Genomic DNA, 24,514 nt, shown 5'->3' with positions numbered 1-24,514 from the left:
TTCCTTTACTAATGTTGGGAGGTAGATTAACGTGTTCGAGAGCAGGCTCCAATTCCCAATGTCCTTTCTGGCTCCCACCTTGTGAAAACCGTTCAAACTTCCTAAGCCCCAGATTTCTCATCTGTAGAGTGAGGATGATGATGGTGTCAGCATCAAAGGAGGATTGTAAGGATTAAATGAGATGATGAATAAAAAATCAATTAGCAAAAAAAAAGCAATTAGCATTGTCCCTGACACAAAATTAGTGACTTAATAAGTCTTAACTAGTATAAGTATTTTCAACATTGACTCATTCACTTAAGAAATAGTTTTTAAATGCCTTCTATTGTGCTGAATGCTGGGCTGGCGATACAGTGGAGACCGAGGTAGCTATGGTTCCTGACCTCATGGTGCTCACAGTTTAACACGGAGGATGGTCAAATCGTCAAGGATAATAACAGCCATAACTCTGGTGATGATGGCAACAGAACAGGTTCCTGCAGGTGCTCATGCCCGGAGCCGGCAGCCCAGACCAAGGGGGTCAGGGAGTCACAGCATCTAAGTCCTGTTTTGTTGATATAGTCAGGTTTTCAATGAGAGATTAACAGTTTTTTTTTTTTAATTAATAGCCAGTGGGTGATATTCTTTATTGTGAATCTTTTTTTACTTGTCTAAATTTAGCCTTCAGCTATCACAAAATTGGGCATTTCCTCTTTTAAAAAATGTTTTATTGATTATGCTATTACAGTTGTACCAATTTTCCCCCTTGCTCCTCCTACACCCAGCACCCCCCACGCCCTCAGGCAATCCTCACACAATTGTTCATGTCCATGGGTCATGTGTGTAAGTTCTTTGGCTACTACATTTTATTTATTTATTTTAGAGAGAGGGGAAAGTAGGGAGAAAGAGAGGGAGAGAAACATTGATCAGTTTCCCTGCCTCCGGCACGCGCCCAACCAGGTATCAGGCCTCCAACTCAGGCACGTGTTCTGATTGGGAATTGAACTGGCAACCTTTGGTTTTGTGGGATGATGCTCACCCAGCTGAGCCACAATGGTCAGTACTGACAGATTTTTTTTTAATGCTTTGTATTATCTCCTCTACACCCACGACTGTACCATCACTATAACTTCTCCCGGCTTCAGAGACAGATGGCGCATCTCATCTTGTAGCCCACCTAGCTGTACAGAAGAGTTAAGAACTAAAAGAAAGCCATGGGGAAAAAGATACAGGGAATAAGATGCATAAATGGTAGGTACAAAATAGAGGGAAGTTACAAACAGTACAGGAAATGGAGAAGCCAAAGAACTTATATGTATGACCCATGGATGTGAACTAAAGTGGGGGAATGACAGTGGGAGGGGGCATACAGGATGGAGGGGAATAAAGGGGAGAAAAAGTGGGACAACTGTAATAGCATGATCAATACGATATACTTTAAAAAAAGAACGAAAAGAAAGCTTATGTAATTACCTAAATATTTGCTAAGCCTAAATATTTGCTAAGTTTGGCTGATTGGCTGATTACAAATCTTGCCTAAGATGTTTTCTTCTAGGGCCAGAATATAAAGATTCAAAAGAACATCCAGACCCATTGAGGGGGTCTGTTGGCCTCTGTGTGAACTTTTCTCATTATACCCTCACTATAACACTAAAGTCTCCCCCAAACCAGGGTGTACCTGCCACTTCTGTGCATGTGATGCATGCACAGCCACGTCTGTTTACTGTGCACACTCACCCCCAGCATAATTCCACATGCTGTGATGTAGGCAACTGGCCCTGTAATACCATGCGGTCGTTTGTTCTTGGGAGGCACAGCTCAGGGAACGACCCCCATTGTAATTCTTGCTCATTGGTTTGCCATAAATTTCCTACTAAGAAAATAAACTCGGAGTGGTCTGTTGGCTGATGCCCACCAAGTGGCCAGGCCCCATTTGGGGTTGGTAACAATTGTATTACGACAGTCTTGCCATTGTCTAAAATTCCATATGACCAAATCTTGACCCCATAAAACCTTCATTCACACTCAGCTGGTTCTCCAGCCCAACTTTCTTCCTATCAGAAATATTTCACTCCTCAGCATCATCTTTGAATTCTTCCTCTCCTTTATACCCTTGCATGCAACTAGTTCATCAGTGATAATGTTTTAAGTTATTGAAAGGTCACTTTATGCCAGGCAACATCATGTAAGGCATGGGGATACACAGATTAATAAGATAATGCACATTATCTCAAGGAACTTATATTTAGTAGAGGAAAGACTCCTTACATTAAGAGATAACTACTAAGATAGACTGCAAGACTGTTACAAGAGTAGGGTGATGTAAAACACATTTAACAGTGGGGTTAGGAGAGGTAGGGACTAACAGAATGGACACCAAAACAATGAGAATGGAACTCAGCCCTACACAACCACAGAGGCGGTTTCTGCACTGGGTAAAATAGCCTGGAATGGGACTTTAATGAGGGGTATTTAGCTTAGTCTTGGGTGGAAGGGGAGGCTATGTCTCCCAGGTGAGCTGCAGTGTCAGTATTACCATGAGAATAAAGGAGTGAGAGTGCAGGCTTGGGACAGATAGATTCATAATCTTGCAAAAGTATTTTGAAGTTTTGTAGTTATCATGCTGTTACCACATGAACTAGGAGGCTTGAATCATGCAGAGCCCCTGAAAGGCTCTAATATGGAGTGTCACCAGGTCAGGTTTGCATTATAGGGGTGAATTTTGTGCAGAAGGGGCTTGGTGAGGAAGGTGAGGGATTTGGTTGCCCATCCTACAGCACTCCAACAGTTTCGTTGGGGCACCGCCTTCTCATGGGGTCAGGGAAACTGGCCCCTTCTCCGTTCCGTCAGTGAGTTTTCATTAATCGAAGACAATCATGGGCAAGTGTTCATACATCGGCATGCAACCTTGACTAAGGACCTGAAAGAGGAGTCAGCTGAGCGGCTAGGAGTTGAGGACTGTGGCCGTTATTGTGCAACCAAAGTCATGACCCCGATGAAGTAGCTGGCACACTTGCAGAATCCTTGATGATGCTGTTGTGTTGCCAAGGTAATCAAGCCATTTCTAGAGGTGCTTCCAGATTTCTTGCTGAGTTATATTTCTTATTGCTAAGATGATTTTGTTTGAATTTTCAATCTTGCTTGAGGATGAAAGCATCTTTTATGTGTAGACAGAAACAGAAGGCTAATCTGGTTAGGAGCTTCTGTGAGGACCCAGCTGAGTGATGATGGGGCCAGTACCATAGGCAGAGGGGTGTGAAGACAGAGACGAGGAGATAAACTCAAAGCATTGAAGAAAATCAGCAAACTTGGTGGATAATTGGGTGGGAGTTAGGAAGACAGGGGAAGCCCAGGACTGCCAGTCAACCACCAATTTCTTAGATTCTTCCAGCAAATTATTGATTGTGCTCAACTTTATCATGAGGAGGAGTCAGGGATGCTGGCAGCTTTCCACTTTTCACAAACTGGAACTCCCTAGATTGTTTTATAGGGTCATTGTTTTATCTCTGTTTTTATGACTTTTTGGATCATATCTAGGCATTATTTGATGCTGAGTCCTTAGTCAGGATTGAAGTGTACAAATGTAACACAGTTCCTGGAGGAAAATATGCTCTGATTTATAAAATGTGCTTTAGAACACAGTTTCTAGAACCATCTGCTAATGAAATACAGTACCTGTCCCCTTACAGCCCTGCGCCAGTGGCTGCATTTGTAACTTTAGCTTTAGGACTGACCTTCCCACCGCTGGACTTTTTATCAGCCCAAATGATCTCCAGTTTTTGTGTTTATATATTTTTCCTTTGGCCCAGAACTTTGGGTTACACTTCTGATAACTGAATCTTTGTCCTGGCCCAGACCCTCCTTTCGTGAAATTCCACCTGTGAAGACTCTCCCAGCATTGCAAACACTCCCCACCTATCGTCCACTCCCCGCCACCTCACTTCAGCCCCAAAGGATGAGATTCTTGCAGTTGGAGCCCAACTTGCCTATATAGCTCCTTTCTGTCCATACAAAACTGTGCCCACATGATGATGATGATGATGATGATGATGACTACAATTATGAGTAATTTTTTGTCAGTTATTTTATGCATATCTTATTTCAACTTCGCAGCAACCTAGTGAGGTAGGTATTACTGTTTCCATTTTCCTGATGAGGAATTAGGCTCAGAGATGCGAAGCAACTTCCCAAGTTTGCATATTTGGTAAGTGGTTAAGCTGGGTTTTGAGCCTAAATTCAAAAGCCCACATTCTTCATGTAGAGATACCATAACTGATGCGGTACCAGGAGATACTAGGCTAATACCCGGCAAGGCAAAGCAGACTGAAAGCCTCGGCCAGGCGAGGCCATGCAGACTCTGCTAAGTACTTGGTGCACTGCCAGTGTGATGTGATGCAGTGCTGGGCCACGTTGCGAAGCACTGGGCACTGTCAGGCTGGGCAAACCTGTGCCAACTTAAAGTGAATCCTGCTCACTGTCTGCTGTCCATGCCTGCCTCCCTCCTTCCTCATTGTAGGGAAGTTCCCTTTTGCTTCAGTTCTGCTCTCCAGATATGAATTAATTTAACTTATTAGAAAATGATATTATGCTAAAATCCCAGTTCATGTTAAAAGAAAACATGTTAACCATAATCTCAGAACTCCAATGGACATTATTTTTCTTATTCTGTGTTCCTTTCTGTTTTTTCCCATGTTCATATAAATCTATAAGTCCATATAAATCTATAAATCTATAAATCTTATAATCTTAAGTCCATATATCTATAACCATAGTGTAAACATAATTGAGTATTCTGATTCTTTTTTAACTGCCTAACTAAAATATTATATTGCATTTTCTAAATTCCTCACATAGTACAGGCTTAATGCACAAACCTTGTGAAAAAGACAAAACATGTGCTTGTACTTACATACACACACAAGTCACTCCTCGGTCCACAACACAAAGATAACTGCTCTTAATCATTAAAATGTTTGTGCTTCCACATTTCCCATATTCAACCTATAACCTAATGGGGTTGAGGGCAGCATTCAGGAAGCACTGTGGCAGGGACAGAAATGTCACAACTAAAATGTACGTGTACATATGGAGCCTTTTACTGTCAGGCCCTGACCTATGCACTTTATATTTAACCCTCCCAACAGACTTATGAGCTAGGTATTATAGTCCTGTTTTCTAGACGGGACACTAAAGTACAGAGAGAGGGAGTCATTCACCCCATGCCACACAGTACCAGCTGCCGGAGCCATGGCTGAACCCCAGCAGTCTGGCTCCAAAGTCTGGGCTTGTCCCCACCACACTGACACCACACCAAGCTCTTACCCAGCCCTGGTCTGTGGGACTGTGTCACAGAGAGCTTCCAGCAGGTGGTGACACTTCAGCAGGCCTAAAAGGGGAGGAGGAGCTAGTCAGAGGAAGCAGGGGCCTGAAGGCAGATGCAAAGAGAGAATTCTGTGAACAGACGCCTGCTGTGAAGGCAGGAGGGCAAAGAGGTGGGAAAGGTGTTCTAAAGGGAAAGTACTGGTTTAAGGGAGGGAGCCCACACAAGGCTGGACAGCAGTGGGGGCTAGTGGGGACTTGGTAACCTCTGTACAAGAGTCTGAATGTCACCCTACAGGCAAAAATGGCTCGCTGAAGAGATTTAAGCCAGAAAGTGACAGGATTAAATATGCTTCTTAGAAAGGCCCTTTTGAGGATTTTATGTTAAGTGAATTAAATGAGGCAGAAAGGAAAACACTGTAGATCTTATATGTAGAATCTAAAAACAAAACAAAAGAACAGATTGGTGGCTGCCAGAGGTAGAGGTTAGCAACATGGGTGAAGGGAATCAAAAGGTACAAACTTCTAGTTATAAATTAAATTAACCATGAGGATGTAATGTACAGCACGGTGACTACAGCTAATGACACTATATATTGTATTTGAAAATCACTAAGAGAGCAGATCGTAAAAATTCTCGTCACCACAAAAGTGTTTGTAACTATGTGTGATGACGGATGTTAAGCAGACACATCGTGGCAACCATGTCACAATACATACATGTACTGAATCATTACGTTGCACACCTGAAATGACTATAATGTTGAAGATCAATTATATCTCAAAAAAGAAAAGAAAAACCCCTTTGGCTGCTGCATGGAAGACGGTATAAAGGACCCCAGGGCCCAAGCTTGGACGCAGAGAGTCTGGTGTGCAGGATTGTACAGAACCTGTGCGAGAGGTGATGGCAGCCGGCACTGGAAGGTGGGGTGTTGCGAGAGAAGCATCTGGGTGGCGTGAGAGCTGGGAGGACGTGGGGGATTTGCAGGGGCAGGGCGGAGTCAGGGATGTTGGCAGGCTTCCCGCCTGGGCAACAGTGTGGATCAGCAGTGTCACGCTCAGATCCAAAACCCGATTTCTGCTTGGGGATTGGTTAGTTTGAGTGGCCAGAGAGTCAGCCAGGTAGGTGTGTCCAGAGGGCAGATGTACTGGGGTCACGTGCCCAAGAGAGAGGTCTAGGCAGAGAGCTCTCCCAGACACATGGCCCTGGAGTTCAGTGGCTGATTTTGTGGGACTCTTCTACTAAAGGAGTTGCCTGGTCTTTGTCTGCTTTGGGGAGAAGTGGACGGGGATGAGGCCCCAGGGAAGAAGGATGTGGGCTGCCTTCCAAGTTGGCAGGAACTTAGCACACCTGCTGGGTGAGACAGACCTGTATTACAGGATCTTTCCCTCTCCCCGCAGGAGATCCTCTGTGCTTCCACTCTCACAGGCTGACCTGACAGAAAGCAGCTCCCACCTCACCTGTGACTCTGGGCTTGGTGCCATTTCTTTAACTAATAAACCTTTTGTGTGTGATTGGGTTTTGATGCGCACAAGCAAATGAACCCCTTGAGTTCAGTACCAGTCTTCCTAAAATGCAAGTCTAAGTATCACCACCCTCTCTACCTCCTTCAGTGACTCCCGTGCCTGTGAGTAGGCCTCCTCATATCCCTCCTCACCCCAAATCTCCAGCCCATTTATACCTTTGGGCATGGACCAGGGCCTCTTGCCTTCCTCCTGGGCACACTGACCAGTCAGGACTGGGGCAGAAGAAATTTGAGATAAGTCTGGAACATCTTTGGTGCAAAAATATATGGAAATACTCATAAAGAGGGGGAACTTGTGATAAAGGACTCAGGACCCAACCTGAAGTACCTATCAAAGGTCAAAACTGAAAAATTTGAGCCAAAAAATATATATTGACAGTACTAGATCAAAACCTTTAGGATAAGCTATCTATAAGTCCATACTGATATAAGTAAACAATTGAATAAATAGCTAAGGGAGAAGAGATAGCTCTTACAACAGAATTCCAATTATTCAGTGTAGCAGGAATGAGTGACGCCACCATCCAGCAAGCACTGTGGTAACATTTGCTATAGGCAAGATCCACAATGGATGTTAAAGTTGGTGGGGGGAGCTCATTTAGAAACAGACTATTTGCATAGATACTATTTGCACAAAGTATCTCCCCATAAAATATTTATTACTTTTAAAGTCATAAATAGTAACATTACAGCTGACAAAACAGGCTGACACTACTTTAGTCAAAGGATCAAAGTTAACATCACATTAGTAAGACATATTTTGTTTTGGATATGACGTTATGTCTAGAAATGAGATACCAATGTGGGAACAGCATAACTTCTGTGGTTTCTTGCAAAAAAAAATGTATTAAGTTCAATCAAATTATGAGGAAATATCAGGCAGAGCCATATTGAGAGACATTCTACCAATACTCTTGCAAAGCACCAATGAGGCAGGAGGTAGATAGTCAGGAGGGAGGAAACTCAGGAAGTGCCCCAGGGCTAAGATAAGGGAATCAACCCAGGACTGCAACCTTGCTCTATGACCGGTTGTTCCCGCTTTCTGGAAAAGTGCTGAATCATGGTGAATCAGGAGTGCACCTGAGCAGAAGATGCTACATGACCTCTGCTTCATTATAATAGCATTATAATAAATTAACATTATGTGGCCCACTTCTCTGATAGCCAATCAAGGAAAATCATGGGAGACCACATGTGTAGTAGCTTTAAAGTAATATAACTACTTGTACACGTGCAATAAAAGCCCACCAACACTAGCCAGGAAATATCTGCCCTATAAGAATAGAACCCCTCCAGCCCCCCAGGTCAATTTCTGCTCAGAGTTGGCCCATTCGTGTGTTCTGTGGAGTGTGGTATCGCTCAATCAATCTGCGCTCTCTCTTTCTGCTGTATGGCCACAGAGCCACGTGTTTGGTTCAGTTCTTTGTCTGTGATCACCAAGAACCTGGTTACCTGTGCCCACCTGTGATGCCAAGATCCTGACAGGCAAGGAAAGACTGAGGAATTGTCATAGAATGAAGAGGACTATGGCAGCTAATCAGTGTGGGATCCTGGACTGGGAAAAAAAGAAACACTGGTCGAAAAACTGCTGAAACCCGAATCAAGTCTGGAGTTTGATTAATAGTATTGTTATCAATGTTAACTTTCTGGTTTTGATCACTGTACTATGGTTATGTAAGATATTCATATTAGAGGAAATTGGGTGAAGGGTGATTGGGAACTCTGTACCACATTTGCAATTTTTCTATAATGCAAATAATTTCACCCAAGTTTACAAGATACATGTTAAATTATTTATTGATGGAATATCATAAAAGCTGGGATTTGTTTTCAAAACATTGCTGATGATTATTGATGTACAGCGATGGGTACACCAAGGCACATTATACTCTTCCTTCTGCACTTATGTATGTTAGAAATTTTCCATTAGAAAAAGATGAGTTATACATACATAATTATAATTAAGTCTCTTCCACGTGCCAGGCACTATAGTTGGTCACAGGCCCTTGGCAGCCCTGTCCTTAAGGAGCTCACAGTGAATGGTGGGGTGGGGGTGACATATGTTAAACACGTAAGGTCATAGTTACAGGACAGAGGAGGCACAGGATGCCTGAGAGTAGGGAGGGGAGAATGTTCCCATCACAAGAAACAGTACATACAAGGGTCCTGGGGCTAGAGCAGAATGCTAAAGTGTCATTTGCTAAAGGAAGGGTCTACAAATGGCCCAGGTAAGGCACCTGAGTTCCCCCCATCTCAGCCAGATTCTTTGGGCCTAGAGAATTTAGGTTGCAACAGTATTCACCATTCTGTGCTTTTTACAAATTTAGATTGCTATCTCTCCACTTTCACCACCCTGTCCTCTTTTCTGACACTGCCTTTCATTGGCATATTTTCCCATGAAATTTTTCCATCTGCTATCAATTTCATCGCAAATGTCATGAAATCCTACAGAAGAAGCCTGGTTCCCACTGACCTGGTGGGCAGCCACATAAACCTGAAATCTCTTCTTTGTGCATTTTTATGGATGACCTTGAAATGAAACATTGTTGATATGTCCTTTGCTTTCCAGTCTAGTATTGAACTCTGTGGAACATGAAGAGCTGTGGGACTTTCCCCTACTGGACTCCACCCCTTCAGAGGATTGTCACAATATTAAAGCATGTGATACAGACACCAGGCCGTGACATTGAGAAGCTGAACAGAGAGACAGTGCGAACTTTAATCAGGTTGGTATTGACCTTATACCTCTTTATAAATTTTCTTGTGTCTGTTTCACTTGGAAAATATTTTTAAATGTGTTATTTTATGTGGGTTCTTTTTTTAAAAAAGATGTTATTTGTTAATTTTTAGAGAGAGGGGAAGGGTAAGAGAGAGAGAGAGAAACATTAATGTGTGAGAGAAACATCAATTGGTTGCCTCTTATATGCACCCCAACCGGGGACCAAACCCACAACCCAAGTATGTGCCCTGACCAGGAATCGAACCTGTGGCCTTTCACTTGGTGGGACCATGCTCGACCAACTGAGCTATACCTGTCAGGGCTATGTGGGTTCTTTATGTTCTTATAGCTCCTTCTTTGTGTGCTCAGGACATAATTCAAGTATTGTTAATTAGTTCCTCAAGGACATATCTTTAAAGGATAATAATAATCAAGAATTTAGAAAATGAGGGCCAAGAATTTGATGGTATGGGAAAAGCAAGAGTTATTATTACAAGCAGTGTGCAAATACAAAAATTCAGTGCCAAGGAGAGTGTGTGAGCTTACATTAACGTCACTTTTGCTATTATAAATGATGCATTCGTGTGTTCATATAGCAGTCAACACACAATTGTGCTGGGTTCAAACTTGATGGGCTCACCCACTGAGCAGTGAGAAGACAGTGCATGACAGCGGTTGCATGCCTCTTGAACTGGCACCTCCTGTTGGGAAACCAAGCAGAAACACCTGCTAAGCAGAATCTGAACTTACACCCCATGGCTGGTTTCACATACACGAGCATGTTGTTCATATGAGTTATTTTGTGGTGGAGAGCCAAGCAGCATGCTATCTTTCCTTCTCCTCTTTCCCTTCCCACTCCTTCTTCTCCTCCTTCTCACCCCCACCCCTTCTTCTTCCTCTCCTCCTCCTTCTCCTCTCCCTGGTTTAATGCTTTAGCACCAAAGAGCAGAAAAGGTTACTTATAAAGGGAAGACTCAAAATGACTAGTGAATCTAAATATATTGGGTTGACCAAAAAGTTTGTTTAGTTTTTTTCCCATATGATGCCTCTAATGGTGCATAGTTGTATTTAACTTCATTTGAAACAGTTGTGTTAGATTGTTTGTAGCAGCTGTCATATCAGCATGCATATTTTAAAAAAAATCAAAAGTTGTGAATTTTTATGCAGCCATTTTTAATATTGAAAATGGGAGAAGGTACATAATATTTTTGGTGTATTAAGCTTTATTATTTCAAGAAAGGTGAAACGCAACTGAAACACACACAAAAAAGATCTGTGCAGTGTATATGGAGAAGGTGCTGTGACAGATCAAATGTGTCAAAAGTGGTTTGCAAAGTTTCTTGGTGCTATTGACATTTTGCCCAAATAATTCTTTGCTGTGGGGCTGTCTTATGCATTGGAAAATGTTTAGCAGCACCCTGGCCTCTCTACCCGCTAGAAGTCAATAGCAGGATATGGCTGGCATACTCAAAATATCCAAATCAGTGAAGTTATTGGTGAAAATGAAAAAAAATGTATCTTCTATTTTATGGGAAAAAACTAAATGGATTTTTCAGCCAACCCAGTGTAGGGCTTTTAGGATCACAAAGCAAGGGTATCTGTGATTGCTTCTCAGGCATATTGAAGAAAATAATGTCCTCTTGAGCTGTGCTGTTTTCAGTCTGACAGAGTATTTGCAAATTCCTTCTATTTACCTAAATATTCCCCTAGGCTCCTTGCCAAAGCACTTAACCAAGTTGTTGTTTTTTTTCCTTGCTTTTTTGCATAGTCATTGTGTTTCTACTCCATGAAAATTTCTGCTTTGATAGTTTTGTTTAAATAGTACAGTGTTGGGTTTTATAATCTGGATTGGTTACTTCATTACCATGATCTAAGCTTATATTTACTCAGCTTTTATTTACTCTATACTGCTGTATTGTGAAATGACAAGCTCTCTGAGGGAAATGCTAAAAAATAAAAAGTGTGGCTCTTGAGATATCTAACCATGCCATGTCGCATGAGGGGTAAACTGAACTTTCAGCAAGCAGCCTATTGAGCGTTGAACTGTGCTCAGTGCATTGTCCTTTGTCCTACAACTTCTCCGGAAGCTCACCAGCTCAGTGGGAGACACAGAAGCTAATCTCTGTAGATTGTGAGAACTCAGTAGTAAAAAATAATAGAAAGAAACTAGTCTGAATGTCAGGAGATCTAGGATCTAACTCAGACTTCATCACTAACTAGCTAGCTGGCAAATCACACCCTGTCTGGTATGTACTGTATTCATTATGCTCTCGGAGGGCGACCCGATTTGGCATCTGGAAGTCTGGATGCCTTCTAGCTCTGAAACTCGGGAAGGCTTGACAGGAGAGCCAAGAACCTCTGTGGAGCACAGAATTAGTTCTTAGAAGGTCCATGAAGTCACCCGCAGGGTGCAACCTAATGAGAGGCAGTAGTGTGCCCTGGAAGAAATGCCAACATAAAAAGAATAAAATTGAGGTCTTATGCAGGAAAGCCTCAGAATCTCAGTTGTCTACAAGCCCATATTTCTGACTAGACTTACGCCTGCTTCGGGCAAGCAAATCAGGCTTGTGCTCTGTTCCCAACTGGCCGCTATTGCTTGAGACAGGAAGCTGCTCAGTGAGTGTTGGTTGAGAAAGTTTATGTGAAACTTCCAAAAAAGAGGAAATATATTACATGTCAGCCTGAAACACAGTTCTAAGAAGAAAATAAATAAATAAATAAATAAATAAATATCCTCTGGAACATTTAAACTCTTTGACACGTAAATATTCAAGTTTCATATAACTTTTCAAAAAATATAACTATTACATGAAGACAAATACATTTTTTGCTAAAAACAGTCAACAACCACAAAATCTTGCAAAAAATATTTAACAGTATTTTCTGACTAGGTGTCTGGTGACTACGTGTGATAGAAATTGTTCCACACTAAGTCTAGGCAATTGAATCTTTTCTTTTCAATGTCTCCTCTGCTTTCATCCTCACATCACTGATGGAACCTGCAGGAGGCCCTTGCTGAACTTGCCAGGTCTTTGTGTGAGGAGCTGTCTTTGGCTCCTCCCATCTATGTGCTGCTGTCCCCGCAGGGAAGAGAGCAGTGGTTCTCAGCCAGAGGTGACTTGGCCTCTTCTTGCTGGGAGGGTGGGGGCAGGGCACTGTGCTACTGGCATTTCATGGGTGTAGGTCAGGGATGCTACTAAGTAAATATCCTCCAATGCTCCCCCACAACAAAAAGGTATTTGTCAGTGGTGCAGAGAAACCTCAGAACAGAGCAAGAGCTGTCAGACTTCTTTAGTTGGCCCCTGCCAAATGTTATGTCTTAAATTTTACAGCAAACCAGAGCACGCAATCACATATGTACACTCACACACAACATAAGTGTAACTAAAATTAAAATTTTATCCAAAAATACTTAGCCTGCCCTAGCTAGTGTGGTTCAGTGGCTTGAGTGCTGGCCTGTGGACCAAAAGGTTGTTGGTTCTACTCCTGGTCAGGGCACATGCTTGAGTTTCAGGCTAGGTTCCCCAGTTGGGGGCATGTGAGAGGCAAACAATTGATGTATCTCTCACATAATGACGTTTCCTTCTCTTCCTCCCTCCCTCCCCCTCTCCCTAAAAGCAAATAAATAAAATCTTTTTAAAAATGCTTAACCTTAATACATACAATACTCTGATATTTACTATTATATTGCAAGCGAAATGCTAGTCAGAATCCACTGTGCTGATTTAGACTGAGGATCACAATCCATAGTTAATACACACTGACATAGAGAAGTTCCAAGACTTTGGTGTCCAATAAAACTGTTTGTTTTTACGTGTGCTTAAATGATAGGTGTTCCACTTATTTTTGGCTAGTTGCTTAACCTCTGTAGACATCAGAACCCCCAACTGTAAACTTAATAATAATAATAACAAGAATAATAACAAGATCTACCTCAAGTCATTTTTATGAAGATGAAATGAGGATAAAAACAAGAAAATGCCCATTATGTGGTAGACACTTAGCATATTCGTTCCTTTCCATATACTATAAAGGTAATGTTTAACATTTTTTCTTCTTCTAAAATCCATTCTTCTAAAAGGAAAATAAAATTCATCCAGCAGGGGAAAAATAAAGCATTCTACTAGAGAAGAGGAATGAGCATCCTCTTCTGTGCAGAGAATGTAAAAGGTTTTGGTGATAGTCAGGTTAGGGCTAAGCCCCAGTTCAAGCCTGAACAAGCGCAGCATGGCAGTCAGAGTGAGGGGTGACTCTGCTCCCTGCTCCTCCTCCCTGTCATGACCTGACATCCTCTGGTTTCAAGGCCCCTCACAGACCCCCTGGACCTGTGTGGGGTCCAGGCTGCTCTATTTTATCCTCAGAGTGAGGAAAATGGCAGGCTGGGACTCACCTGGTGCAATCTCACACAGATGGCCACTATTGGGTGAGAATACGGAGCACGAAGACCTCCGTGGGACTTTGCCAACCCAGCCGTGAAGAAGGCAGATGCTTCATTCTTCTGTTTGAATGAACGTCATAAAATACACTTTGGTTCTGTGGTCTTGTTAGTTTGTTCATTCATTCATTCATTCATTCATTCATCCATTCATCCATCCATTTATTCATTTTACAGAAACCATGGCGGGAAAGCCCACACTGCACTACTTCAAGGGACGAGGCCGTATGGAGCCCATCCGCTGGCTCCTGGCTGCAGTTGGAGTCGAGGTAAGTCCTGGGTTCTGCCAGTTTAAGCTGGATCTGAAATTGTATCAAAGTACTTTCTCACATAAGCTGGGAGACTTCCATACTAGATGGTCTGTAAATGGTTTTGCCTTAAATAGCAACATTATGTATATAAAAGAATTGGACTATTTTATCAATAAAGATTAAAAATAAATCCTGCCCATGTAAGAGTACAGAAAAATTAAAAGAAATTTTTAAAGGAAACAAAAGAAACAGCAGCTAATCATAATTCATAAACCTTATTTTGATTTGAATTTCAATAAACAATAAAATATTTATGACTTTTATACAATTAGCTGATTATTGATTGAATATTAGATGATATTAAAATTATTGTTAATTTTTTAGTTGTCACTTTAGTGTGATATTATGGTTTTATTTATTTATTTATTAAGGATTTTATTTATTTCTTTTCAGAGAGAGGGGAAGGGAGGCAGAAAGAGAGGGAGAGAAACATTGATTGGTTGCCTCTCACACGCCCCCAACTGGGCACCTGGCTGGAAACCCAGGCCTGTGTCCTGACTGGGAATCAAACTGGTGAAACCACAGGCCAGCACTCAACCCAATGAAACACACCAACCAGGCCTTGTGGTTATTTTTAAAAATAATTCTTATGTTATAGAAATACACATTGAAGCATTTAAGTATAAAATGATATTTTATATGGGATTTATTTCAAATTTTCACAAGATGGGGAGAGTGGGTGGGCATACAGAAGACACAAGATTGGCTTGAGTGATAATTATTGAAGCTGGGTGATGGATACAAAGAGGATCTTTGTACTTCTATTTTTTGTACAAGCTAGAAATTCCCGTAATAAAAAGATAAAAATACACAATATAGAATACAATGTAATTAAAATTCAGATACAACAGCAAATATGGGGAGGAGCAGACTGTAAGAAACTGCCTGTTAAAGATTCAATACACACACTCAGCAGCAAATCCTTTGGGCAGCCTCAAGTTCCAGGTTCTATGGTAGGTCCTGGGGACCCAGGGGTGAGTGAGACAGACAAGGCCCCTGCACTCAGGAAGCTTACATTCCAGGAAGGATGCAGACAAGTACATGGGTGATTCAAAGGAGGGATGGCAGCACCTAGGACCACACCTCCACCCTCTAGAGGAGTCAATGAGAAAATCCTCCCAGTCCAGAACAGAGAGACCCAGCATCTCTGAGGAGCATCTTCCTGGGGAGGGAGTCATGGATGAACTCAAGAGAACTTGTCTGTCACAGTAGAGCAGTACAAGAGGGTCTCAGGTGAGGTGGTCTTGAGTGAAGGGTGCTTCCAGTGCGCTCCTTCATGTGCTGTCCCTCCGGAATCACGTGTGTGCCTAAGCCTTGGATTATATGTGCTTTCTGGATTGCTTAGTGAGTGCATAGGACTTCATCCGGCCCTTTAGTAATTTCATGAAGAAATGAGCACACACACACAAATACAAATAGTGCCATCCAGCTTGTCTTCTCTTCATAAACCAATAACCCACAGTTTCGCTATAGTGCAGACTTCAGCTTTGGGGTTTGGGGACGTGTTCAGGGCCTCTGGGCAGGATGAGTTCAGCACAGGAGGGTGGGTCAGAGTGAGGTGGAGAGCACCCCAGGCTGCCTCTCCCGTGTCCCAGCTCGACTGGGGAGGGTGTGGGGCTATGACTTATCAGAAGCTCTCCGTCAGGACTTCTGGGTTATCTGTGCCAAAAGCTGATCTTTCCATTCCTATTTTTCCATCTCCATCAGCCTCACAAGCAACATCGCACCAGCCAACCCTTCCTACCTTGGCCACCCTCCCTAGTGACCACCCATCATTCCTTGTTTATCTTGAACTAGGAGCTTTATAAATTGCTGCACAAGTAACTCATTCTCTATATGGTTTCTCGCTATGGAATTATGTGGATCCATAAGACAGTGTTCCTCTGAGAAAGTTAGAAACCAAAAATTCCAAAACTTTTACCATAAAGTACCTCTTTCAAACTACAAAATAAAATGGCAGCAGAGGCCCCTGGTGGCAGCATCTCAGATGGTCATTGCCCCATGCTGGGGCGCACACACTGTCCTGTCTCACGTGGAGACAAAGGCTTTCCCGAGATGTTAAAACTCCATAACTAGCAGAACTTTGCAGTCCCTTCCTTCGAATAACACTCTCCTCCCGAATCATGACCTCATGATTGACAGAGAGAAGGGCAGGGTGGAGGTGAATGGAACCTCCAAAGAGGAGCAGTTATGTGCTGCGACCCACACTCTGTTCCTGGTGGCTCTTACCCAGATTCACAAATGGCCAGGATCGCACTGCTCTGAGTGCCTGTCAAACTCTGAGAGCTTACCTCCTCCATGTTCTGTACCAGACAGAGGTCATTCAAGGCTGAGAATCCTATAATGCTAAAGAGTAACAAGAACTCCTTTACTGTTTCTGCTTTCCAGTTTGAAGAGAAATTCATAGAAACTCCAGAAGACTTGGAAAAGTTAAGGAATGGTAAGAGGAAGTGTCTAAACTGCTCTGATGAGGGTGTCTGTAAAGTCCATAATGAGGTTTGAACACCAGGCATTGCCTATGTGTGTGCACAGTGGAGCCAGGTAGGGTGTGTGGAGAGGACGAAAAGTGGTTCCAAGTGTAAGGAGTAGGGCTCTTTGAGCAGGTCTTACAACTTACTCAGGGCTAGGGCTTGGTCTCTGAGTGTTTGCTAGATGAACCATCTCCAGTCCTGGAATGCCCCTTCTTTGCTTCTCCCACTTTTCTACACTGTGAGTGAACTGCACCAGTTCAGGACCCCACACAGTCTGCCTGTCCACGGGCACTCAGACATGCATCAGGGTGACAGGAGCAGACACAGGCACAGCAGTACCTTGAGCCCTTTATCTGACAGGTTTGACAAGGTAATATCCCAGCAGTATTGCAAATGTCAAAGTACAGGGAAATAAACTGCATAAAAATAGCTCCCAAACCCACCTTAAATGCCATGAACACTGTGAGAGTTACTTCGGGAACTCCCCATTTGAAATGTCATCTGGCTGGCAGCCTGCTGCAGTCTGTCTCCAACTTCTTCCTAAATTACCCATGAGAAAAATCGACATGAAATAACAAGGGATCTACTAGATATGTGATGGGAAATGATAAGTTAAAAAGTAAAAGGCAGATTGATAAGAAAAAGAAGGACTATAAAAAACTAAAAACAAAATGCCATCCTGTTAAAGTGGTACCAGATAATTTCAACAAACATATTTTCATCCTACAAGAGTGTGTGCTCTATGAAGCATTTCACTCTACTTTTTCTTTTTCTTTCAAAAGATGGGTACCTGCTGTTCCAGCAAGTGCCGATGGTTGAAATCGATGGGATGAAGCTGGTGCAGACCAGAACCATCCTCAACTACATTGCCGCCAAATACAACCTCCATGGGAAAGACATGAAGGAGAGAGCTCTGTACGGTACTTTTTCTGTTTCCCCCTCAACAATGAATAGGAACCGTTCAGATTCTTCTGTGAATGAGCAGGTTGTGTCAGGGATCATGACCAGCAGCAGCATGGGCCTTGGAGGCACAGACTGAGGTCCAGTCCAGCAGGGAGCATGAGGATGAGGGATCCGCCTGAGGCGGAGTCAGGCAAGTGAGAGCATGGCAGAAGCCTCAGTCCACGGCACAGCTCAGGGAGTGACAGAGGTTTCCAAACACTGATGAACTAGGAAGCCAGGAGGATGGTGCAGCCTGGATTCCAGCAGGTGCTCAGGCCTTTAGGATGATAAGGCTGGGGAAGGGAAGATCCAAAGGAATGAATTTCAACTTCCAGAAATTACTAGAATAATTACTGGGAGTCTAACCTATCAGCTAGTTGTGTGGCCTGGCCCCTTGACAAGGGGGAGCAGAAGCTGGTCCTCCAGAGGCTGGGGTCACCTTGCACATTTGGAGACAGAATTGAAGCAGCCAGATTCATTCCATACAACCACATCTGGGGTGGGGTGGGGGTTCTCCTTCCCATGGTGATGGGACCACATGATTGAAACTAAAGTCTCATGAGGAACTGTTGGCCATTACTCAGGAGGTTAAACATAGAGTTACCATATGTTAGCACCTCCACTAGTAGGAATGTGCCCAAGAGAATCAAAAACACATCCACACTAAAACTGGTACCGTTGCTTCACAAACCTCCTCAGGAGCCCTCACATGAGATCTGACACTGGCCCTCGTACCTGGAGGGCAGGAAGAGGCTGAAGAGCAAGGCAGACCAGTCCGTATTGGTTGGTGGTGAGTTTAGTAAACAAGGGAACTTAGTTATGAGGCCTGCCTGGGGTGACCCACAAGATGACTAGCTTTCTGAACCCACTTTCCAGAATCTTAAGAGGTTATAGAGAGGCCTTAACTATGTCACATACCCAGTCCAGATGATCTTGTCACTATATTCCTTTTCCAAGGCTGGGTCCTTGGCCAGCTTCTAGCTGGAAAAGACATGTGGAGAGCACATTCCAAGCCCAGGGGAGGGAGTGGGCACCTCCAGTTGCCCCAGTTCAGCTTGCGGGTCAAATGACATCTACATCTTGATGCCTTGCCCCAATATGCACACAAACGTTCATGGCAGCATTGCTCATGATATTCAAAAAGTGGAAGCAGCAAACAATAGTCATCAACTGATGAGTGGGTGAACAAAGGGTGCTATACATAATCACATATAATTCAGGCATAGAGAGGAATAAAACCCTGATGCATGTGACAACATGAATGAACTTTGAAGATATTATCCAAAATGAAAGAAACCTCACACAAAAGGCCATGTAGAATGATTCCACACCTATGAAATGTCCAGATATTTAAACCCGTATAAACATTGAGTGGCTGTGTAACTGCTGGGGCAGGAGTTTGAGGGACATGGGGAATGACAGCCAAGGGCACAGGATCTCCTTTGTGTGTGATAGAAGGGTTTTGGAATTGGAATGTGGTGATTTCAGAATGTACTAAAAGCTACTGAACACTACATTTTAAAGAGTGATAATCATGGTTTGTGAATATAGTATTTCAATAAAGTTGACATATTTATAAGTATTGCGGAAAACCCAATTTGGAACAAAAGTAAGTAAAGGTTCTCTATAATAGGCATTGATTGGAGTTATATAAAGAATTGCACCAGCTCTGGCCAGTGTGACTCAGTGGGTGCAGTGTTGTCCCATAACCAAAATGTTGCGAGTTTGATTCCCAGTCAGGGCATATACATAAGTTGTGGGTTCATCCCTTGTTCTAATCCAGATCCTCAGTCTGGGTGTATATGGAAGCAACCAACTGATGCTTCTCTTGCATCCATGTTTCTCCCTCTCCCTGTCTCTCTTTCTCTTTAAAAAAGCAAATGAAAATGTCCTCACATGAGGATATTAAAAAAAAAAAGAATTGCACCAGTTCAGTGCAATTTTAGGGGGAATCTGGAGCAGTGCAAACACCGCCAGAGCTCGGAACCAGTACACGGGGAGGGCTGTGGAACGGTGTTCTGGGGGAGGTAGTGGGAAGAACTGCTAACACTGGGCATATAAATGGCCTGGTGATGCAACAGGATGAGAGAGGGAGAGAGACATGACGGAGGTGGCTCTGCCAGGGACTCTCTGGAGATTACTCAGCTGGCAGGTCTTTAGCATTGAGTCACACTGAGTGAGTCCCAGAAGAAACCACAGCGGGCATGGCAAACCCTAGGTCCAGTCTCAGTAGTTACTTGCAGTGATCCCACCAGTTTCTCTGTGCCCGTGACTCTGGACACCTCACTGCTGTCCTCTGGCCCTATATCTGCGCATGTGTATAACAAAAGGTTTAGATGTGTATACCTACCTTGATATGAAATGTTAAAGTTAAGTGAAAATTGTAGTTGAATGAGTGGCATGTGAAAATGCACCCAATGGAGGTGGTTTACCTTGCACCTCCTGATGCCCCTGACTTAAAGAGTAATTTGTAAGTTGGGCGACAATTGACAATTGGGTCATTTTTGTCTTTCAGAGTTGATATGTATTCAGAAGGTGTAGCTGATTTGTATGAAATGATCTTGCTTCTTCCACTGTGCCCGCCTGATCAAAAGGGTGCCAAGATGACCCAGATCAAAGAGAAAACAACAAACCGTTATTTCCCTGCCTTTGAAAAAGTAGGTGGGCTGTTCAGCATTTGGTGCACTGAGATGAGAGGGGACAAAGAGAACTCATGCCTGGGCAGGCCTGGGGCGTTGACCTTGGCTTCCCAAGAGCCCTCCTGAACACTGATGTAGCATCCTGGCCCCCTGGGCATGTTACAGAAATCAGAAATCAGCTGTGTGGGGGGGTGTGTGTTTATTACACCTAAGCGATAATCTTCCAGGAAAATTTCCATTGGCTGGGACCCAGTTTAGAGCTCTGTATGTGATGGCATTCCATGTCATGGTCAGAGTGTGGGCCGTGGGAGGCTGTGAGAGCCACACCAGCAATGGAGGAGACCCCGCAGAGACCCACTGCACAGGGGCTTTTCATCCAAATCCAAGAGGAGTGCAATGAAAGCCATTGGTCAGAAAGTGTTCTGACAGCACGTGAGGGAGACAGGAGACCAGCTGCCCAGCAGGAGAACAGGCTAGTGTTTCAGAGAAGGGAGAGATGCATGTCAACAAGGTGGGGGTTGGGAGGGTTGGCCAGGAGGAGACAGCTGGAGAGATGCTAAGGAACAAATTATGTACAAATTTTGTGGACATGGATGTCAGTTTTTTGAGGAAAGTCATGCAAAGCTAAGAAAAGATTCTTATCATTATATGTATTACATCTTAGTTAATGCTTCTCTTTGAAGATAAAAGGAAAATATTTCAAGATCAAAACACTCTGAAATCATGCTAAATAAAAGTCATGAAAATAGTTGTAAGAGGTACAGGAAGCTTACATGTAAATAAAAAATTAATACTGACACCCTCATTTTTTAAAGCACTAAATCATTCATTCACTGAGCAAATGTTTGATTCTACTCAACAAGCAACGAATTTTATACTTATCAGAAAATATACTGTCCTGGCCATTGTGGTGCTAAGAGTTTAGGTGCATTTCACATGATGGAGAGCTAAAGAGACATAGCAATTTAGGCCCATCTATACTTTGAAAACTATACTATACTATACTATAATAACATTACTATACTGTACTATACTATACTATAGTAACTATAATACTACACTATACTTTGTTACTATACTATAGTACCATGGGCTCTTTGTAAAGAATGTAAAATGCACATGACAATATAGCATTTGATGTTTAATTATATTCATTAATTATATATCCATTCTGCTGTATGCATATATAATCTGAAAACATATTTGCCCAAATGTTATTATCTTTAGTTGGTGGTGCCATATGTGTTTTTTCTCTATGATTTGCATTTTGCTGCAGTAATTTTTAATCAGCATCACATATTTCTCTAATATTTAAGCATGAGAACCTCAAACACAAAAGTATTGAAAAAGATTTACAATAAACTCATGTATACCAACACCTTGTTTAAAAATTAACATTTTATAATTATTATGTTTGACTAATCATATATATCTCCCAATCCCTTGCTTTTCTAATTGAACATTATGTTTTGATGCATTTAAAAGTAGTTCCAGACCAGTGCAGTCACCCCTATGCAGTTCTGCATATGGTTTATTACGTATTCCACAACTGTTATTGACAGACACAAGTGGGTTAGCAGTCAGAGACAATGCTGTAAGGGAGATGGTGAGTTCAAGTTGACCCAGGTTTACATCACGTCCCAGAGAGAGAGACCAGAAAATGAGGGGAGGAGACAGAGGAGAAATGCAGACTCTGAAATAGTCCGCTCAGGATTAAAGAAGGATGTCAAGGAGATGGTGACTTTGCCCAAGGGAGGGAGAGACAGGACAGTGTGGAGAGCCACCCATGTCCTGATATTGCAGAGTGTCTGGGTCGCCAGGGCGTGTAGCACAGAGAGACATGGTGCAGCCACAGCTAGCCCCGGGCCAGTAGAAGATGCACATGGGAGCCCAGTGACGTGGGAATGGGAATAACCAGTAGCTTGTGCCTTATGTGAAGAGAGGAAAGAACAGCAGAGCCCTGCTTCTCTCTGTCTCACTGAACCAGGGCCAGTGAATGTGCTCTCATGCCCCCACCAGCCCAGTGAGGTAGCAGAGGCAAGAAGTTGGGCTGGAGGACCTGGGTAGGAGCAGGGACCCATGTGATTGTGCCTGTGTTCATAATCTGATCCCCCCAATTCACCAGGTGCTCAAGAGCCATGGACAAGACTACCTGGTAGGGAACAGGCTGAGCAAGGCTGACATTCACCTGGTTGAACTGATCTACGCTGTTGAAGAGATTGACCCCAGCCTTCTGGCCAACTTCCCTCTGCTGAAGGTATCTCCCATCTTGGAGTCTAGGATTTGGACTCTTGGGCTGGTGATGTTATGACCCACATCACTGCCTGCAGGTCTCCAAAATTTGCTCATAGGCCCAGGTCTGAGTCATGAAAAGAATCTTGTTTTGCCAAGGGAACTGGAGGTGCACGCTACCCCAAGGAGAACAGTTTGTCTTTCACAATGAGACGGACCCAGGACTTGGCATTTCTGTCCTCGGCTCCTGTCCCATTGCAGCATCTGTCCTCATTTCCTCTGGATTCTCTTTCTCCCAGATGTGTCCTGTCTATGTCACCTGAGTCTGTGTGAGCAGGTGTCCCTCCTCTGAGTTCCTTCCCTCAGCTCCTCCTGCTTCTCTCAGACACTGTGTTTCTCTCTGCACTGCCCTCTCTCTCCCTGTCTCTCTCTCAGAGGGCAAGCTAGTTTTGACCATCCCTGTGGTTTTCCTTTTATATTTCCTTTTATATATATAAAATATGGCTTTTTTATTTTATATCTCCAGTACTGCCTAACTTTCTTATATCTTCATTTATCTGTGTTGCTCTTCCTTGTATGAACAAGAGCAATGAATCCACAGGATTTCCCTGTAGGGAGGGAGATGGGGAAGACTGAGAACTGAATAAAGTCTTCACCGTGTCTCCGGGGAGAGTGCTGTTGAGCTGTGTTCTCTTCCTCTCATCCTCCTGTCTTGCTGGCTGTCTGTTTGCCAGCCTCCTGATGGTGCTGAGGGAGGCGACTCAGATGGTGGTGGTGTAGGAGGGTCTGGGATTCCCTGGCTTGTGCTGATGGAGGGCGGGTGTTTTGTCTGCACTCTGAGACTGTGCTCTTGTGCATCGCAGGCCCTGAAAACCAGGATCAGCAACCTCCCTACGGTGAAGAAGTTTCTGCAGCCTGGCGGTCAGAGGAAGGCTCCCTTAGATGAGAAAGCATTGGAACAAGTCAGGAAGATTTTCAAGATTTAAATAAAGCAGACGTGGACACCGGGCATGCGCAGGATCAATCTTCTGAAAATTTCAACAGTGAAGCGCTCTACTGAAATTTAAACCTTGGCTGTCATGAGAATAATAAGCTTTTTCCAAGTAATTAAATAATAAATGCCTATGAGCAGATTTAGTTACAATTTATTCTTGTTCATTAAGATCCAATATGAAATCAGATTTTCAATCTTCTGTTGTGTCCCTTTTGGGATTAAAAATTAAATTAAAGAGGGAATCAAATTATGAAGTCTGTGTAATCTTTTCCAGAAATTGTCACATAACATCTGTCACAGAGCCTATCAATGAGTCAAGTGTAAATATTTATATCTGACACTCTCAGATATTAACGGGAAATTGCTAACTTTTGGGGTAATGGCATAGAGAAATTTTTTTTCTTCAGGAGCCATTTTCCTTCTGACAATAAAAATGTTTTTGTTATTAATTTTTCTCCTGTGCAGTACAACAGCTGTATGCCTACTCTGAACTCTTTGGTGTTCTAGGACTCAAGGAAGCAACAAAGAGTAAAACAGGCCCAAGCTCTGCTCTCTGGTCACCCACCGTCCCTTACGGTCCATGATGGACCTGGCACCTCGTTGCTCTGCTGCTTAATGCCCTGGGGCGCTCTGGTTGAACTTCCCCTCGGTTTATTCAATGTTGTTTAGAACTGGACTTTCAAGATACAGATTATACATATAAATTATATGTAAATGATTATATATCAAATCATGTTTCTCTGGCCTGTCACTGGGCAGAGTGGCTGGATTAGGAGTGATTTCTAGCATTAGCCATATTTGGGGCTAATAATTAACACCCTCCCAGAAAGTCTGGACTTTGGCCTATTGATTTCTTATTCCTTAGAGTGAGCTTCCCCATGGTATAGGGTGGGGAGCTGACAAACACTCAGGGCTCCCTGGCTGCAGCGTCACCTCTATCTGGCCTG

At 43.1% G+C, this 24,514-nt stretch overlaps 1 protein-coding gene across 3 annotated transcripts in view; it reads left to right on the top strand.

Moving 5' to 3' along the window:
* LOC114494628 (glutathione S-transferase A2-like) overlaps window positions 1-24,514 on the top strand; it is a 42,779-nt gene that overhangs the window by 4,143 nt on the left and 14,122 nt on the right. The window contains exons 2-8 of one of the 3 annotated variants that reach the window (XM_036024234.1): window positions 13,548-13,550; window positions 14,160-14,247; window positions 16,678-16,729; window positions 17,543-17,675; window positions 20,218-20,359; window positions 22,467-22,598; window positions 23,437-23,775. In XM_036024234.1, coding sequence (XP_035880127.1) covers window positions 14,161-14,247; window positions 16,678-16,729; window positions 17,543-17,675; window positions 20,218-20,359; window positions 22,467-22,598; window positions 23,437-23,559 — 669 coding nt within the window. In that variant the 5' untranslated portion in view covers window positions 13,548-13,550; window position 14,160 and the 3' untranslated portion in view covers window positions 23,560-23,775. Of the gene's footprint in view, window positions 1-9,401; window positions 9,551-13,547; window positions 13,551-14,153; window positions 14,248-16,677; window positions 16,730-17,542; window positions 17,676-20,217; window positions 20,360-22,466; window positions 22,599-23,436; window positions 23,776-24,514 lie in introns of those variants that run through there. The other 2 variants (XM_028509895.2, XM_036024233.1) reach the window with 2 other exon arrangements.

This window comes from Phyllostomus discolor, chromosome 4 (assembly GCF_004126475.2).
Source record: "Phyllostomus discolor isolate MPI-MPIP mPhyDis1 chromosome 4, mPhyDis1.pri.v3, whole genome shotgun sequence".
Taxonomy (NCBI): domain Eukaryota; kingdom Metazoa; phylum Chordata; class Mammalia; order Chiroptera; family Phyllostomidae; genus Phyllostomus; species Phyllostomus discolor.
This window is presented reverse-complemented; position numbering and strand designations above follow the sequence as displayed.